This window comes from Idiotropiscis lumnitzeri, chromosome 9, assembly GCF_059441095.1.
Source record: "Idiotropiscis lumnitzeri isolate Australia: NSW breed Sydney's pygmy pipehorse chromosome 9, RoL_Ilum_1.0, whole genome shotgun sequence".
Lineage (NCBI taxonomy): Eukaryota > Metazoa > Chordata > Actinopteri > Syngnathiformes > Syngnathidae > Idiotropiscis > Idiotropiscis lumnitzeri.
This window is the reverse complement of record NC_142399.1, coordinates 18,665,642-18,682,331: the sequence shown is the minus strand read 5'-3', so window position 1 is coordinate 18,682,331 and position 16,690 is coordinate 18,665,642. Positions and strand designations below refer to the sequence as shown.

The window sequence follows — 16,690 nt, the reverse complement described above, 5'->3', positions numbered from 1 at the left end:
AAATGGTTGTCGTCACGCAATATACATTTTAATATACTGGTGTGTTTATTGAACACGGGATTTCAATCACATTCATTCACAGTTACTTAATTAAAAGAAAAATGATGTACTTGTCTGAAAATGAAACCGTTAAGTGTCAACAAATGCAGTGCACAAGGAAAAGCATCATATTTGCAGATCAATCTTTTACAAAAAAAAAGATAAAAATCCATATATATATAAATAATGGGGATATGCACATAGCTTAGAGAAACAGCTTTCTTCATTTGGCCTTCTCTTGACTGGGGTCAGATTTATGCAACCTAGCAGTAAGCATCTCAATTCTCGACATTAAGTCCGAGCATATTGGAGAGGCCTAATGATAATTTGTTACTTTCATCTGATTCATCCGCTAAACTCGCAGGATCTATCAAGCCCAGTGGGAACGCCGGCTTTTCTACTTTAAAAGTCGCTCCTCGAATTAAACTGTAGTCTTCTGTTTCTCCAGAGGCATAAAGACTCGCAGGAGCCATGTTCAGGCTGACACTTTTCTCCTCTGTTGGCGAGGTGTTCAGTGATGGCGCCTTTTCCATCGCCATTTTCAACCGCTCCATGATGTCAACCCTCTCTCCGTTTCTTGTTGGTACATTTACTACTGGTAAACGGATCCCTTTGCTGACGACATAATCCTTGGCATCATTGTCATATTTTGACAGGTTAAAGATATCTGGCGTTTCTGTTTTAGTGTCCATACAGCTTCTGGGCAAAGAGTGTATTCTGAATTTGGGAGCATCCACTTCAGCATTGCTGTCATACTCCTCAATGTCCATTGAGTTGGATTTAAATCCCCATTTAAAGGGCCATTTAAATTTACTTTTGGGAGAACCAGCTCTCATTGCTAATTCAGGAGTGTCTGCATTTATTTCGGGGGAAGAGACTGTAAGAGGTGAGGTTTCCCCATCAAGAGAGAGTTTTGGACTGACAGTTTTATTTTTCGATCCTGAGAAACTTAGTTTTGGAACCTTGAAATGTGGCAGTTTGGGCTTTTCGTGACCAGTATCTACCTTTGGCACTTCCACATCTACTTCTGGTCTTTTAATGTTACCATTAAACTTTGGACCATTTAAATCTACCGTGGGAACTGATATGTTTGCACCTGCTTTAGGCGTACTTATGTTCACCTGGGGTGCATCCAGTCCTGCCTGAACTGAGGAATGAACACTGGGAACTTCTACTCCAGGGCTTGAAAGATCCAAGTTTGGGAGATTATAATGAGGCAACGTAAAGTCTCCCCTCTGGGAATCTAACCCTAGAATTGGTGTTCTTAATTGTGCATTTGGGCCTTTAAGATCTGCAGTGGGCGTGTTGATACCCACTCCTGGAACATGACTATTGAGTCTGACATCAGGTGCTTCCAGGTCAGCATTTGGCAATTTGGTACCAATTTTGGCTGCATGGAGATTTCCAAGACTCAGGTCTGGGTTTTTAATGTTGAGATCAGGTAGATTGGCGAGAAGCAGACTGGGTGCCGTAACATCTGCTTTGGGAAGATCAATGTCTGCACCTGAATTTATAATTTGAGAGTTAGAAAGATTCAACCTTGGTAATCCAATGTCCGCATCGGGGGTGTCAAAATGTACGCCATTTAAATTTGCTTTCGGCAGATTTACATCTGGAGCAGCATAATCTCCATCAATATTTGGAGCGGAAACATTCAGGTCTGGTGCATTTATATTGTGATGAGCCAGATCGAGATGTGGCCCCCTGACATCACCATCAATATCAAGATTAGGTTTATGTACCTTTGGCCCTGACAATGTTGGCAAATTTAGTTTGGGAAACTTGAGATTCCCAGTTGAAAGTTCTGGAGACTGAAGATCAAGATCTGCTGTCGCAAGACTACCTCCAAGTTTTGGTGGTGATAAGGACAGATCTCCACTGGGCGTACCTATATCTAGATTGGGAACATTAGCATTGGAATCAATATTTGGCGTGTTTAAATTGGTTTCAAGTTGTGGGCCTTTGACTTTTGGCCATTTTGGCATTTTAAATTTTGGTACCTTCAGTTTACCATCAATTGGTTCAATAGTTGGAGCGGTGGTGTCGAGATCTAAATTAGGGCTTCTGATATTAGCATTTGGCGTGCTAAAATTGAGGTCTGGACCTTCAATGTTTGGTGAAAGATCAACATCTGGTGTCCTTAAATCCATATCAGTCTTGATATCACCATCAATATCCGATTTTAGAATTTTCAGTGTTCCAAACTTGGGTTTCTTGAGCCATTTGAATTTTCCAGATGGAGCATCAGCATCGATGTCTATCTTGGGTCCGTTCAATTCAGCCGTTTTTAGTTTTAGGTCTGGTGCCTTTATCTCACCATCAACCTTTGGAGCTGAGAGCCTCAGGTCGGGTGTTGAAACCTTAGCATCTAAATCTGGACCATTCACCTTCGGACTCGAGATGGACCATTTTGGCTTCTTCAAGGTGGGCCATTTGATCTTTCCAGATGCATCTACATCAGGCACTTTAACATCAACATCAGCTTTATGTAAATTCAGATCAGGGCCATGAAGTGATGCCTGCGAAGTAGAAAGTCCAATGTCGGGAGCTTTTACATCAGTGTCGAGGTCAACACTTGGCGTTTTCACCTTGTGTCCAGCATGCCAAAACTTTGGCTTTTTCAATGTTGGGAACTTGACTCTAGCCGATGGAGCCTCAATGTCCATATCTGGTGCATTAACGTCTAAATCGGATTTGGGTAAATTCAGGTCAACATTTGGTGCATTAATATCTCCATCGATGCTCGGAACGGAGAGACCAATATCTGGTGTGCTTACATCTGTGTCCATTTTAAGTTCAGGTACTTTGGGTTTCTTCAACTTTAGGTGCCAATTTTTTTTCACAGCTGGGGTATTGATGCCAAGATTAGGGGTCTCAACATCTAAATCGGGACCTTTCAAGTCAGCTTTGGGGAGGTCCAGATGAGCATTAATGCCACTTTCAAGCTTTGGTGTCGACAGATCTAAATCAGGTGTATTCAGCCCTGTATCGATGTCCAAGTCTGCCTTTGGGCCTTTTATTTTTGGTTTCTTCCATTTCTGATGAGGCCAGACAAATTTACCAGATAGTCCATCAAAATGTGGCTGTTGAATGTCTAAATCAGGACCTTTAAGGTCAGCATTTGGCAAATTAACATCAACATTAGGTGCATGTAATCCACCCTCCATGTTGGGGACTGCTAAATCAACATCTGGGCTGCCCAGGCCTGCATCTAAATCCAGATCAGCTTTTGCACCAGGAAGTTTGTGCTTCTTCAGCTTCAAATGGGGTGCTTTCCACTTTTGGTGAGGCCACTTGAAATGGTCTGTTGATACGTCAATATCAGCATTTTGAGTTCCAAAGTTAACTTCAGGACCATTTAAATCCACTTCCGGACCATTCAGATCCACATTTGTTCTATTAATGTCTAATTTGGGTGAGGACAGGTTTGTTTTTCCATTAACGGCGGGAATATGTAGGTCACCATCTACAACTGGTGTTTTGACCCCAGGCATATCAAATTTCGGCATTGTAAAGTGAGGGGATTTGTAATTGAGGTTACCCGTCTTTACATGTGGCTGGTCAATCTCAAATGAAGGACTGTGGTTTTTGAAGTGGGGAGTGGACAGACTGGCATTGGGTGTTGTGACGGTACCATCAAGATCCGAACCAACTTTTGCAAGGGAGGGTGACGTGAATGCTGTACCAGCATCAGCTGATGACCTAGTGAGGTTGACATTAGGAAGGTCATTGACCACCGAACCATTTAATTCACCCCCAATGGCCTGAGCGGCATATAACTTTGATGTCAGGCTGTCAAGACGAGAAAGATGTTTCTCAGCTGATATATCCAGATCTGTCTTCTTGATGAAGTCACCACTGTACATCTGTTGATTTAAAAAAAAAAAAGAAAGTTCACAACTATTTTTAAATGTTTTGTGTCAAACACTCAAGGCTCGAAATAACTTTTTTCTTTGTACAGCAATTTTGCTAATCAAATATTCCATTTGAAGAGCAACGTTCTAATTATGGGAAGCAAGTTTTTTTCAGGTTAATCCCAGAGTTCTAAAGCGAGGGTTTTATAAAACAATCAAAATACAACACTATATCGAATGAGCAATTGGTTTTCTTTCTTTTGCATAACCAACGTTTTTTATTTCTTAAATTCGCATTGAGTATAGCAGCAAAAACTGTGCAGTTTAGAACACTTGATCTCGTGCATGAGGTACTCAGTTTATGACAAAAAAGTGTTAAAACTTGAAGTTGATGTGCGTGAAAGAAGTAATTTATATAGCTAACCTGTCAGAATTACAGGACAATAAATACAAAAAACTGTCGTAGGCTATAGATATCGTTTTAAAAAATGATGAATATTAAGTACTGTAGTAAAAAAAAAAAAAAACATGTTTTGATGTGCTGCATGCCGCCATGTTTTTTGCGACGCTGTACACTGTCGTTAATTACCTCACATTGGTACTGCCGTAAACCTTTTATGTGAAAAGACATGTTTTCATTTCCCATTGAGTTCTGCACGTCAGCAAGTACAGTATAACTGCATAGCCAGGTTACAATTACCCAGAAAAATAAACAAAACACAGCCTAAAATTTTGAGTTGTTGTGAATGATCTTTGCAGAGCGGGGCATTTGACCCTTTTTTTGCAGGTCAGTCCCCTGACCTCTGGCCTTTATTTTGGTACTGTTCCGGCCTCATTCATAAAATTGACGGCTCTCGACCCCGTTCCCGTACACTTGTTCTATAATGGACGCAGTACAAAAATAAAATAAAAATACTGTAGGTAAATACAAATTCATGTAAACACAACAATGGCGCTCCAACTTGTCTGTCTGTCAGACAGTGCGTACAAGGCGGAAGCATGTGACAAATCGTTCCTCCATAAATATCCAAGGGTGGCTGTGTACTAGATTAACAAACTAAAATAAAATCTAAATTAACAATTAACTAACAGCGATCGCTGTATCAAACGGATAGGATCGTAACGTGGCATTAAACATTACTGACGACGTCGTTCGTCGAGGCACGAGGTGCATTCAAATACAGTTGAACATTTTTAAAACAAACAGAAAGAGGCCTCTTAAAACATTAAAACCTACAAATATTATTGTATCTAACCAATGTGATCTTTTTATCAATCTGTTAAAGTTGACAGTGGCCGATATAAAGAAGAATGATGAGGTGAAATCACTTCACAATGCTTCGATCCTTTATTCTTGTAATTGGGGTGTCAAACGTCAAATATTCAATATTTTATACTCCTAAAAGGCTTAAATAATTAACAACACATCTTTTGATGAGTTGATGCTTTTGTAATAGATGTAGATAAAAATATTGGTCGTTTGTCTAAAGTTTTAAAAGTTTTTCTTGTCCAATTGCTCTTAAGTGTTTAAAAAAATCAAACTGTATTTTTAATCCTATCAAAAGCAAAAAAAATTGATTTCAATGCTTTTAACTCACGTCAATTTTTGCAATGGGATTGTTTCCTTTTTTTGTCTTCTTTTAAAGTTACATTGAATAATTTACCTGTTTTGTCATCAGCTTCTTGCTGCAAACAAAGTTCTTATCACAGCAAAATATTTTGCAAATCTATGTTGACTGGTTGCCGTATCTTTATTTCATACGAAACTACAGTATGCCAATTGAGATGACTATACATCAGCAAATATTCTCATGCTGTACCACATCAAAAAAGATTGCAACCGGCAAAAGTTAGTGTCAAGCCCTGCAGTAGGAGAAAAAATGTAAAATAAAAAAATACCACAAAAAATTATTATTATGCAGTTGACCTCCAAAATGGGATCGGTACAGAAGTGGAGGGGAAGGGAGTCATTTTCACCGGGACGGGATGGGACGGGATTATTTATTTATTTTTTTTACTATGTTCCAGAACGGGATGGAACGAAAATGAAAATCCACTCCCGTGTGACCCTCTACAGCAGGTGTAGGCAAACTATGGCCCGGGGGCCACATGCAGCCCATTAAACGCTTTAATCCGGCCCACCGAACTTAAAAAAAAAATTACTGAATAAACCTTGTTAATTTTTTATTTTCACAATACTGTGTTTTTTCAAAGACATATATATTGTTAAAATGTTTTTGTTCATTTTCATTTAAAATTAAATGTCTTTTTTTCTCTGATGGGGTGAGGTTACCCAAACACTCCATCCATCTGCTCCTGGTCCGGCCCCTCTGTCAAATTTTTGAACCCACTGTGACCCACCAATCAAAAAGTTTGCCCACCCTTGCTCGACAGCCTACTTTGTTTGCTTGAACTTGAATTTACCTCCGATGGCTCTTGAAGGTCCAACCCCAACGAGCTGAGGCTGGCATTGGTGCTGAGCTCCTTCTTGGTCACCACTGTCATGTTGTTATCGTATGGCTGCAGCGCTTTCAGGATATTCTGCACTTGATTTGGGCTGAGATGATCAAGGTGTATCGTGGCTGCAACAATGTCATCCGCTGAAACCATTGGAAACTCATGAAACTGGTCTCAATCCAGGTGTCGCTAATGTCTGTAAAAACACATCTGCTGACTCGCTTACCTGCCTGCATGCCGCTGGATCCAACAAATGTGCCATCGGAGATTCCTCGAATGATCGCTTCTTTCCCGGCATGATCCAAGACCGAGCCTTCAGAAAAGCTGCTCATGCTGTCGGCACTCTTGGTTACAAATTGGTTTACACTGTGACTTACTTCTGAGATTCAAACAAAGCACTGTTCATGATCACATAATCTGAGTTAGTCCCGCTGACTCACCATTATATCTTAGGTGTGTTTAAAAAGACATATCACGGAAGCTGCTCTGCGCACGTATCTCTGAAAAACAGAAGAAACAGTTTTCTTCAATGAGAGATAATGAACATCAATAGAAGAGTGTTCACTTGAATCTCATTCCCATTCTGCTTGCGTGTGGTCACTGTTCCTCACTTGAGCCATTCATTGAGACACAGAAACAAAAACACACACCAACACCGCACCTCAAGAATCCGAGGCCTCTGCGAGGGGAATTTGTCCATGTGGACCAGTCGGTTCGCATTCCCTCACATGCCACACTGATCGACATGCGCATTCCGTCACATAACAGTCTGTCAACCACACCCGAACATCTCCGCATGTCAACAAGGTACATTGCTTGAAAGCCACAGAGAAGAAGGAACAGTGTATGCCTACGCTAGATATCCCCAAAAATATGTCGGGTAATACCTACAAAACCAACAAAAATATTTTTGCTTTTCACACGTCACAGCAATTGCTGTATAAGTCCTATAAATGAATCTACAGAATCCGTCATACAAATAAAACTGCTGAAAATGAACGCAATACATTCTTAGCTAAAGAGAGCATAAAACTGCATATGTTACAAAATGTTACAGTTGCAAAAGAAGTTTCAGCAATTGCACATTTTTCTGAGCAATTGCTATATATATATATATATATATATATATATGTATATGTATATATATGTGTATAAATCATTGCATCATACCGTCTCAACCATATTGAATCGTAATTCCCCTGAATTGAACCAATGTATAATTGAACCTCATATTGCGGCACATGTATCAAGATAAGTATTGAATATAAGAGATATGCACAACGCCTTAATATATGTATGTATATCTATCTATCTCTCTCTCTCTCTCTCTCTCTCTCTCTATATATATATATATATATATATATATATATATATATACATATATATATATACATATATATATACATATATATATATATATATATATATATACATATATATATATATATATATATATATATATATATGTTTAATTTATTAACTAATTAATCACAAAAAAATTCTATAATTAATCACCATTAATCACAATCTTCAACTACTATTTTTTGCAAAGCTTGTAACAGGTATTTACTTGAATAATATCTTGGAATTGATGCAAAATCACCAATTTAATTCAAAGACGGTTTCTAATAGCTTTCTTTGATTCTTGACATTCTTGATACAATCTAAATGGAGGCAGCTTTACTGGCATTTTTCTTCTAAACATTTCTCAAAACTGCCCACAAGCGCCACACTCCAGCAGTGTTGGTTTGCAAGGCCCAGTGGTAACTTGAACACAGTCTTTTGTCCTGGGACTTGCTAAAGATGTACAGCTAATATAAAAAGTTTGGATTAATCACTTGAGTTAATGCTTTAATTGAAGCAAATATCATAGTGTATAAAATGGTGTCTTGTTGGTGTGACTTATTTGTTTTGATGTTGTGTCTCTTTTGCATATGCAGTATGATATTATATATATATATATGTATATATATATATACATATATATATATATATATATATATATATATATATGTATATATATATATACATATAAATAAATATATATATATATATATATCCATATAAATAAATAAATATATATATATATATGTAGATATATATATATAAAACAAAAACCCTAACCCAACTACAATATTATACTGCATATGCAAAAGAGACACAACATCAAAACAAATAACATGTCACACCAACAAGACACCATTATATACACTATGATATTTGCCTCAACTACATCTTAACAATTAGGTCTCTCTTTTTGCCATCCCATCATGAGTCTCATAGAGGAGAAAAACCAAAGTGGAGCACTCACCGTATACTGCTTCCAGGGATGCCGCCACCTAAGCAAAGCCCAGCGAAAGAGGTCTCCTCTTCAGCGAGTCACTCTTGCTCTGTCACAAAGATGAGACGGAGCTGCTAGTTAAATGCCGAGAAGCTTGACAGCAGCCTGGAGAACAGGTTGGGCAGCATCTGTCCTGCCTTTCCTCATGCCCCTTTCCTTGCAACATACATGCACGCGCACACACGCACACACACACACCTTAGTTTAAAAGTATGTTGAAGCGAAGAACATGCAGGCCTTTTGGCAGTCGAAACCTGACAAGAAGCATATAGAGGAAAAGCCAATGCGGAGAGAACACACCACTCCTTTGTAACTGGACTAACCAGGTTTACAGAGAACTACACAAACCTTTCATTCTGCTTTCATGAATAGCTGTCTTAACAATACCTTTGTGACATTTTGGCTTTTATTACAGCTGCTGCAATGTGACGGTTGTTTTGTTTTTGCTGCATAGCAAAGCCTCAATTCACTTATTACATTGACAAAGTATTTCGATAGGCGGTATATTCTTTTGAATGGTCTTATATGGTAAGTCAAGCGAGGGCTGTGCAATTAATCGGAATTCAATTACGATTACGAAAATTACACAAAATTAAAAATTATTACAAAATTAGCATAATCATAAAAAATAATTATTCTATACATTATATATATGGGCTGCTTGATTCTGAATATTGATTGTTTTACTAATACTTTAGTAATTGAAATCACAATTATTCAAATGAAACGTGAGTTATGCATCAAACAGTCAAATAATCCATCCATCATTATCTGTACCGCTTCTCCTCACAAGTGTCCCGTTTGGTGCTGGAGCCTATCCCAGTTGTCATCGGGCAGTGGGCGAGGACTGGTTGCCAGCCAATCGCAGGGCACTCAAAGACGAACAATCATCCATTCTTGCACACACACACACCTAGGGACAATTTAGAGTGTCCAATCAACCTATCATGCATGTTTTTGGAATGCGGGAAGAAACCGGAGTACCCAGAAAAAACCCACACAGGTACGAGGTGAACATGCAAACTCCACGCAGGAGGACCAAGCTGGAATCGAACCCTGCACTGTGAGACAGACTCCCAGGCCCCGGTTTTATGCATCTTACAGTAAATGTTAACTAAATATTTGACAGTATTTTGGATTTTATGGGCATTACATCTTCTCCAATGGTACGTACTCAACCTTAATGTCGCTTAATGAGGAATACACTTAACATCAATTAAATCCAACATATTGAGACAATTATTTTATCTGCATTGTGTTGAAATTAGTGACAGGAGATGTGATAATTACTCCACTCGTTTGCTTCCGTCTGCACAAACACACGATGTGCGCTGATCAGCACCACAAGGCCTTATCGGCACACTAAATAAATTATGTTAGCATATGTGGCTAATTAGCTACTAGCAAGTGCACAGTGCTGCTCCTCTGCGGCGCACCCAGCAATTTATATTCACCACATGAAAGATTAGGGCTCTGTTCAGCCATTTCAATTGGACCAATGGAATCACTCCAAGAACCAAAGTGACTCTGTTACATGTGCACACTGCACATGAATTTTGGGGGTGACTAACATTGAGCCACGTTAACCTTTTTTACACCCACATTAAGTGTTTTCAACTGTCCCGTCAGATAAATGTCGACTCAAGGAGATCTCGTTTGCAGAGCTGGGCACTTGACCCTTTTTTGTCAGTCCCCCCCGGTCTTATTGGTCTCCTTCTTATTCTTTCTGATTCTCCATGAACGTGTCCAATGCACGTATGCACTGTTTTGGTATTGGCCCCAGAAGCAGGTGGGAGGCGCAGGTTACATGATGTCAGAATAAGGAAATACAGGCACCCTTGAACACGGCTGTCTCACGTCTCCTCATACACAAACAGTTGAAAGTGGCACCTTTGACCCGTTCTGAGGCATTTTTTGTCATTTGCCCTTTTTGCGAGGAGCTTCATCACACACACACATACAAGGGCCGATTCATGGACTAAACTCAACCACCGGCCTTAGTCAATTGAACCCTCTTTTAAAATTTGTCACCCGCCAAGCCCGCCCCAAGAATGGGCGTCCGTCCGGGCCAGACGGCCGCCCCTGGGTCGCCCCCGGGACGGACTGCTGAGCTCAGTAAATTAGTTAGTTAGTTACTTAGCACTTAGAAGCTTCGGTGCTGCGTCAAACATTCCATATGAGCCATTGATTGTAGTTTCCAATGCTATATGCGGCTAAATGTGATAATTGATCACTGATTTCCTTTTAGCTATGAAATCAGTGCATGAAATAGAATTAGACTTTAGATAGTAGATAAAAACAAAGCAACTGCAAAAAAAATGGCATTATCTAGTAAATTAAGCTCAGGAAATGTTGCTTTTTACTTACAGCTAGATTTGTTCCTGCTTGATTATGAGTGTAATGGCCATTGTTTTGGATGTGTGATTTTTATTTCATGGAACCCTGACTGTGTTGGTATGATAAAGAATGACGGATGAGTTCATGGCCACCCCTTATTGAGGTGTTGTGCCACCCTGTCCAGCCCGCAGAAAAATTTCTGACTACGCCTCTGACCTCTGGAAATAAAATAAGACATGTGAGAACTGTTGGAAATTGTGCAAAAGAAATGCATAATATCCCCGTAAGAAAGCTCAAGTTAGCATTTGTTGTATTGACTTTCACGCACACGCACGTTCAGACGAAGCCATTTGGGTGATCCTTGCAGCGTTTGTTTCAACATAACGCACTCGCCAGTTTAATATAACATGAAGTGGATATTATGTAATCCACGCAGTTACAGTGACATGCTCGTGACAAAAGTACGATTTTCTTACTAAGATACACACGAAGCTTAGTAGCCTGAGTCACTACCCTGCCCTGCCGACAAATTATTACAATGCAATGACGGGCGAGCTGGAGAAGGGTGTAGGCTCTCGGAAGAGAGAACTAAAATAACAAACCACAGCTGACTAATTTCTTTGAGGTGGACATATTATTTATGTAAAAAAATGTTTTTGTTTGTTTTTTTTTTTTAATGATAGCATTTTACATTCTTCACACTGACAACACAGGATGTGGTGTAACAATGTCTGTGTTTTATATTGTATGTCATAGTATTACGTTGAATTTGATATTTTCCCCTGTGCACACAAAAATACAGCCATTGATGGAAGAGCTGTTTTCTTTGCGATGGTTTTGAACAAAATTTGAGAACAAGGTAGGACCACCTTGTTCCAAAAATATGCTTCTTCAATTCCGTTTTATTGTTGAAGAGTTGGACGGTGTGTTTGAAAAAAGATTTCAAACAAAAGATGCTAAGTTACTCTGACAGCTCTTGGTTTAAAGTAATGCAAAGCAAGTGGAACTGGAGAGGCTCTATTCTTTCTGTGTTGTCATGACGACTGACTCTTTCAGATGAAGATGCCGCTGATCTGTTGGAGATGATGTTTCTTTTGGAAGTGGGATGTGACACCTCAATAAAATGTAACACTCTTGATGATATCCCTTACATGAGTGCATAACATGTGGAAAGGAACATTACCCTTAATTTGCTCAAAATGCAAACTACAGCCTGGATTGGTCACCATGCAGTCACGAGGCACATCAACTTGTTGATGTGGTGGCAGAAGAATATTTGTCTTTGGCAACGTGCAAGTACAATTCAGTAGCTTGGTGCTCAAGTTTTGCCTCCACAAGTGAAAATTCCAATTTTGCTTTTACTATGGTCTTTATTTCTCTTAAGACTCTGGGCTGTTTCAGTACAAGTAGCAACCATCGTCGTCATGGCAATGAAAGCCTTCCTTAGCATTGGCCTTTTAGAAGAGAATTAGTATAGTGCGAGATTTTAGTTATGGTTACAGAATAAAATGCTCAACACATCTTCACAGTGGCATTTTCATGATGTTTGCGAATCACTGAACAGTTGGAGGGCGACACGGTGGACAACTGGTTAGCACGATGACCTCACAGGTCAGAGGCGTAGGGTTCGATTACGGCTGGGCTGTCCTGCGTGCAGTTAGCAAATTCTCCTTGTGTCTGCGTGAGTTTCCTCCGGGTGCTCCGGTTTCCTTACAAATTCCAAAAAACATCCATGGTAGGTTAATATAATTCTCTAAATCAGGCATCACCAAATGACGCCGCGGGATGGTTCGGACCGGACCCATGGCCAATCTATAATGAATTTTCTTCAGGGCGCATTCGCAAACTTTGGTGCTGCAATTCTCGTTAATACGGAAAAGGCGTCACTGATTTGAGCCAATCAAATCTTTTGTTTACGATCCACTGCCAATTGCGCAGCAGACCGCAAGAGAGTGCTGCTGACAGTATGCCTTGCTAAAAAGTTAGCGAGGTCGATGCGTGTTGTTTTAAATGAATGGACGGAGAAATTTAGTTTCGTTCTGGCTGCAGCCAATTCTAAACCAGTGGGAATCATATGCTCCGACCCCGTCGCAAGATTGCGAAGCGCCCCTACTAAACAAAGCACCGCCCTTTTTTGCAAAGTTATCCGCTGACGTTTGAGGTGAGCGCACGCAAAAACATCGAACTTCGAGTGCAGTACAACAGATGTTTACATTTTCGTTTACATCCCAACGGCATGCAAACGAATGTTCACTAAAAGTATCATGGATTTTGGGGAAACATAAAAAAACATTCAGTGATGGGGAAGTTGTGAAGGAGTGCTTAAATGCGGTTGCACAAACATTATTTAAAGGAAAACACAAAGCCCAGATGTGTGAAATAATCTACCAAATCCCAATGGCCCTGACTCCGTTGCAACCCAGATTTAAGTCACTAGCAGGGCAGTCACAAACTCATTTTTTTCCTTAAGAGAAGTTAAAAAAATATTCAAAAGAAAAGGTGGTGTCAAAGCTCATTTTGAATTAGTTTTTCATGAGGACAACCATTTTTATTGATTGTGTACTGAACATGTTGACCTGGTTTACTTGGATAATTAGGCTTTCTGTTTTTTTTAGGCTGATAACTCTTTGATTTAAAAAAAAAAAGGCAAAAGATGTTAACTCAATGCTTAGCACTTGATATATTTCTGCAGGAGATATTTTACAGTTTTTTTCTGGAAGTGGCACCCTTAAGTTCCTGGAGCCACATTTTCTTGAATGTGAAATAAACGCCTTATATTTATTTGGCTGGCAAAGGTGTTTAATGGGAACATTGCTAAATATTTCGTATATAAGTGCGCTCTGTTGAAAATGACTAAATATTGAAACTATATAAAAATGTGAACATAGGCTAGACATTTCGGGAAGTTGGACTTTGGTTCGGACCTTTTAATTGGAAGAAATTTTAGTTGTGGACCTCTGTGACTTTTAATTGACTACCTCTGCTCTAAATTGTCCCTAGGTATGAATATGAGCGCAAAGGGCTGTTGGGATAGGCTCCAGTGAATTAGAAGTGTGAGGAGAAGTGTCTTAGACAATGGATGAACAGTTGTTCATAAAAAGATTTAGACAAGGTAACTGTTAAGATTATGAAGCATTTTAGGTTGAACTTGAGGTTTCAGCCAGGAGCCGAATATTCCAACATTGACTGAGAAGCCAAGATTCAAACCCAGATCCTTTGACGCTCTGACATAAAATCAGTCAGATTAACTTTATTAGTCATCATGTTAGATAAAAATATGAGTCATTTGATATTTGTTGATTTTATAGCGTATATTACTTTTTCTTTCAATCATTGAATCCCTTTCAGGATGGCTTTTTGCTGTTGGGGGGTGGTTTTCTCTTTTGTATGCGCATGAAAGGCTTTTAACATTTAAAATGATGTTGAGCAATTGGTGTGTTCAGTTTCTGTCCTTCAGGTCCTCATTCTGGTAACTTGATTTGAGGTGGGAGGAAGCGAACATCAGAATGTGACCAATCTGCTCAGACTGTCAGCAATGAATAATAATAATAAAATTGAAAAAAAGCTTTCATCTGGACAAAACAAAACCCAGTTCTGGACATAATCAGTTTTAAAGACAGCATATTTTTTCATTAGATGCGCACACATTTACATAAAAGGTTTTTTTCTGTTATTTCCATGCTCAGTGGCTCAGCTGCAGTCACTTCAAGTGCGACTGGTCCATCCGTTTATTTTGAATGCTGATTGTTCTGTTAAAGGTTGCTGCTAAGTCCCAAGCCCGGATGAAAAAAAAAATGGGCGGGGTGTTATGGAGACATAAAATGAGTGCCAAATAAATCATGCAAGTGACTCACAGTGGCGTTCCATGACAAAACAAGCTCAAAGTCACATCAACAACTATGTCAGTTTGTAGGGACTATTTTATTTTTTATTGTATATATGCATTTAGTTTTTTCACAATGTTGTCAGTATTTTTTTTTAACTTTGTTTAAAGTGGCTATCGGGGTTGACTTTCCAAATAAAATACAATGGATTTTATTTGGAAATGTTGCTTTGTGCCCGTTTGTGACAATACGACGGTATGCTGTGACGCATTTACCAATGTGACATACATGAAGCGAAATTAAAAAGAACCCGCCACATGGAAGGAGTGAAAGCAAAAATCGAGACATCCAACACTGCCCCACAGAATACAGAGCCTTTATGAACTTCAGGCAAATCTCGGTGGGAGTTTTTCAACCCCCCCCCCCCCGGCCACATCCCATCATATAGGAGAGCGCCAACTTTGGGGTCCCAGACCCCCAGAGGTTTGGCATCAAGTCCCGCTTCCTGTTCTGGCTCCACATCTGGGTGAGACAAAGCCGGGTCCATTTTGGTTTTCATGAAAATGGAACGTTCTTTGTCTAGTGCCTCACGTTGGAACGGTGATTGACTGGCAAACACATCAGGGGTTGCTACTGTCTACTGCCCGAAGACAGCTGGGATAGACTCCAGCACGCTCGCGACCCTGTTGCATGGCATGTTGACAGGCAAGTAGATACACATTTTTTTCCTGGTTGTTGTGGCGCTGCTCTGTCAGCTTAGTGGTGTCCACAGGTAGAAAAGGTATGTGGAGCATGCGGAGGTGTCCCAAGACGCTGCAGGGTCGCTCTAATAACAAACCCTGAAGACAAGCGCATTCATTGGAGACAGAAAGTATGCCAAGGATTCCATACCTGCCGGTTGGCTCTTTTGCAGTCATGTCTTTAATTAGTAAGATGTAAAAATAAGACAAATTCATCTTAATCTTACGTCATAGGCCAGCTCAGCACGCATATTTTATAACTAATTCAAACAATACTGTCACATACCCCTGAATTAAAAGTAAATTAGCTTTGTGTTCAAGCAGAGGTTCAGAAAAATACAATGTATGCGTCTCTATTCATCACAATTTTGCCTCAAATATTTGATCAAATAAAATGAAAAAAAAAGTAAATATTTTAACATTGTATTGACACTGCCTGTCACCCAAAGTCGGGTGGGGTAGGCTCCGCCGGTCATGTTTTTGTTACAGCTGTGTTCCTGGAAACTGTCATAAAGTTAACACATTTATCTTTACATGTTTCCCAATAACTGCCAAGACCCGGAACAGGAAAAAAAAAAACTTTAAGGTCATCATGCTTCTTGGTTGAGCATCATAAACCGAGAAGAAAAATAATCACCTCAACATATTTGACAACATACGATGCATACAATACAATTTGATAGGAATTTGTGGCTCCCTCTGGAAAATTGGATCAGCTAGAGAGCTCATTTTATGGACATGATAAGGTCGAGGTGAAAGCCTGGGCTTAAAGACAACGGCCTGGCCAGGGATAAAGTAGCAAGATTGCATTTTATTTTAGGTCTGGAAAAAGGCTACAAAGACGTTCAGAAAAAGCTGCAATTCCAGGCTATTGATTAGAACAGACACTTGTTCCATCCAGCTTCGACTCTTTCTTTTCCAGCAGCATTTAGAAACAGTAATCAATGCCTTCATTACATCTAGGCTAGATTAATGTAATGCACTTTACTTTGGAGTCAGTCAGTCCTGTGTCAAGTGGTCCAAAACGCTGCTGCTCGTCTTTTACCTGAGGCTCGAAAGACGGCTCACATCACCCCAATCTTGGCTGGCCTCTCTTCA

At 39.6% G+C, this 16,690-nt stretch overlaps 1 protein-coding gene across 1 annotated transcript; it reads right to left on the bottom strand.

Annotated features, from left to right (window-relative positions):
* Window positions 1-22: 22 nt before the first annotated feature.
* Window positions 23-8,802, bottom strand: LOC148330589 (uncharacterized). Its single transcript, XM_088304193.1, has 4 exons — window positions 8,662-8,802; window positions 6,577-6,850; window positions 6,318-6,493; window positions 23-3,905 (listed from the first exon to the last, which is right to left on the bottom strand). Exons 2-4 carry the CDS (start codon window positions 6,680-6,682, stop codon window positions 318-320), a joined length of 3,870 nt encoding a protein of 1,289 aa, XP_088160319.1. The 5' UTR covers window positions 6,683-6,850; window positions 8,662-8,802; the 3' UTR covers window positions 23-317.
* Window positions 8,803-16,690: the final 7,888 nt, after the last annotated feature.

Excerpts from the sequence above, each read along its gene's own strand:
- LOC148330589 (XM_088304193.1), bottom strand. The coding sequence starts at position 6,682 with ATGAGCAGCTTTTCTGAAGGCTCGGTCTTGGATCATGCCGGGAAAGAA. Across the intron at positions 6,494-6,576 it reads ATCCAGCGGCATGCAGGCAG|CGGATGACATTGTTGCAGCC; the intron begins GTAAGCGAGTCA and ends CAATGGTTTCAG. Across the intron at positions 3,906-6,317 it reads ACCTTCAAGAGCCATCGGAG|ATGTACAGTGGTGACTTCAT; the intron begins GTAAATTCAAGT and ends TTAAATCAACAG.